Below are 1,121 nucleotides of genomic sequence, written 5' to 3'. Positions count from 1 at the left end.
TACTCCACTCAAGCTTTCTTAAATGCTTACTCTCGATTTTGCGCTTGCCGCGGTCTACCACAATCAATGTATTCGGACAACGGGACAACATTCGTCGGAGCGGACCGAGAACTGACCGTCGCGTACCGGTCAGCAGTACGAGATCCGAATTTCTTGAACCTGACGGCCTCCGATAAAGTATCGTGGAATTTTATTCCCCCCTCTGCCCCGCACTTTGGCGGATTGTGGGAGGCGGGCATACGGAGCGTCAAAACACATCTACGCCGAGTGTTAGAGAATCATATGCTAACATTCGAAGAATTTTCGACAGTATTATGCAAAATCGAAGCGTGTCTAAGCTCAAGGCCAATTGCGCCTCTCTCCGACACTCTTGAGGACTACGAATGCCTCACTCCCGGTCATTTCTTAATCGGATCAGCGCTTAATGTAAACCCGGTAACATCACTGCTCGATCTCAACGAAAAACGTCTTTCGAGGTGGCATCTAGTCCGACATGTCACTGAACGGTTTTGGAAATTATGGAGTAACGACTATGTAAATACTTTACAACAAAGAGCAAAATGGCGAAAGGTCAAGCCACCGATTAAACCCGGGCAACTTGTCCTATTGCGTAATCCGCTGTTACCCCCCTGCAAATGGGAGTTGGGCCGAGTGACGCGCTGTCACCCCGGCTCCGACGGATTCGAACGGGTCGTCACCGTAAAGACGGCCACATCCAAATTCAAAAGACCGATTGTCAAACTGTGCGTACTACCGGTCAATAATGAGGCGACGAGCAATTAGGCACCTTCGCTGCGTTGCGTTTCATTTGTTGTAATTCATTAGACTTATCGTCATCATAGACTTATCATCATAGACTTAAGCATAAAATTGTCAAGACGCGAGCGTCATTCCGCCAAGGTGGGCGGCAAATTCAGCGCGTCAAACCACGTCGCGTAACTTGTCGTCTTTTTGCTTATGTATCTTATGTTACTTGTGGCATGCGCTCTTGTCGTTTACTGCAATTGTTATCTCGATTATTTTGGAACTATCGTTCCAAGACGGGCGATATGTTCAAAATTGAATCATTAAAATGTCGTTTCTAAATTTCGCCGTTATATTAAAACGAGTGCCTCAGAAAA

The 1,121-nt window shown here is 46.7% G+C and overlaps 1 protein-coding gene across 1 annotated transcript; it reads left to right on the top strand.

The window, feature by feature from the left end:
* Positions 1–66: 66 nt before the first annotated feature.
* LOC115234813 lies at positions 67–783 on the top strand. The gene has a single exon (XM_029806156.1). The coding sequence runs from the start codon at positions 67–69 to the stop codon at positions 781–783; it is 717 nt and encodes a 238-aa protein (XP_029662016.1).
* Positions 784–1,121: the final 338 nt, after the last annotated feature.

This window comes from Formica exsecta, unplaced genomic scaffold, assembly GCF_003651465.1.
Source record: "Formica exsecta isolate Colony F162 unplaced genomic scaffold, ASM365146v1 scaffold2089, whole genome shotgun sequence".
NCBI classification, from domain to species: domain Eukaryota; kingdom Metazoa; phylum Arthropoda; class Insecta; order Hymenoptera; family Formicidae; genus Formica; species Formica exsecta.
Note: the sequence above shows the minus strand (reverse complement) of the source record. Positions and strands in the feature narration are given on the sequence as shown.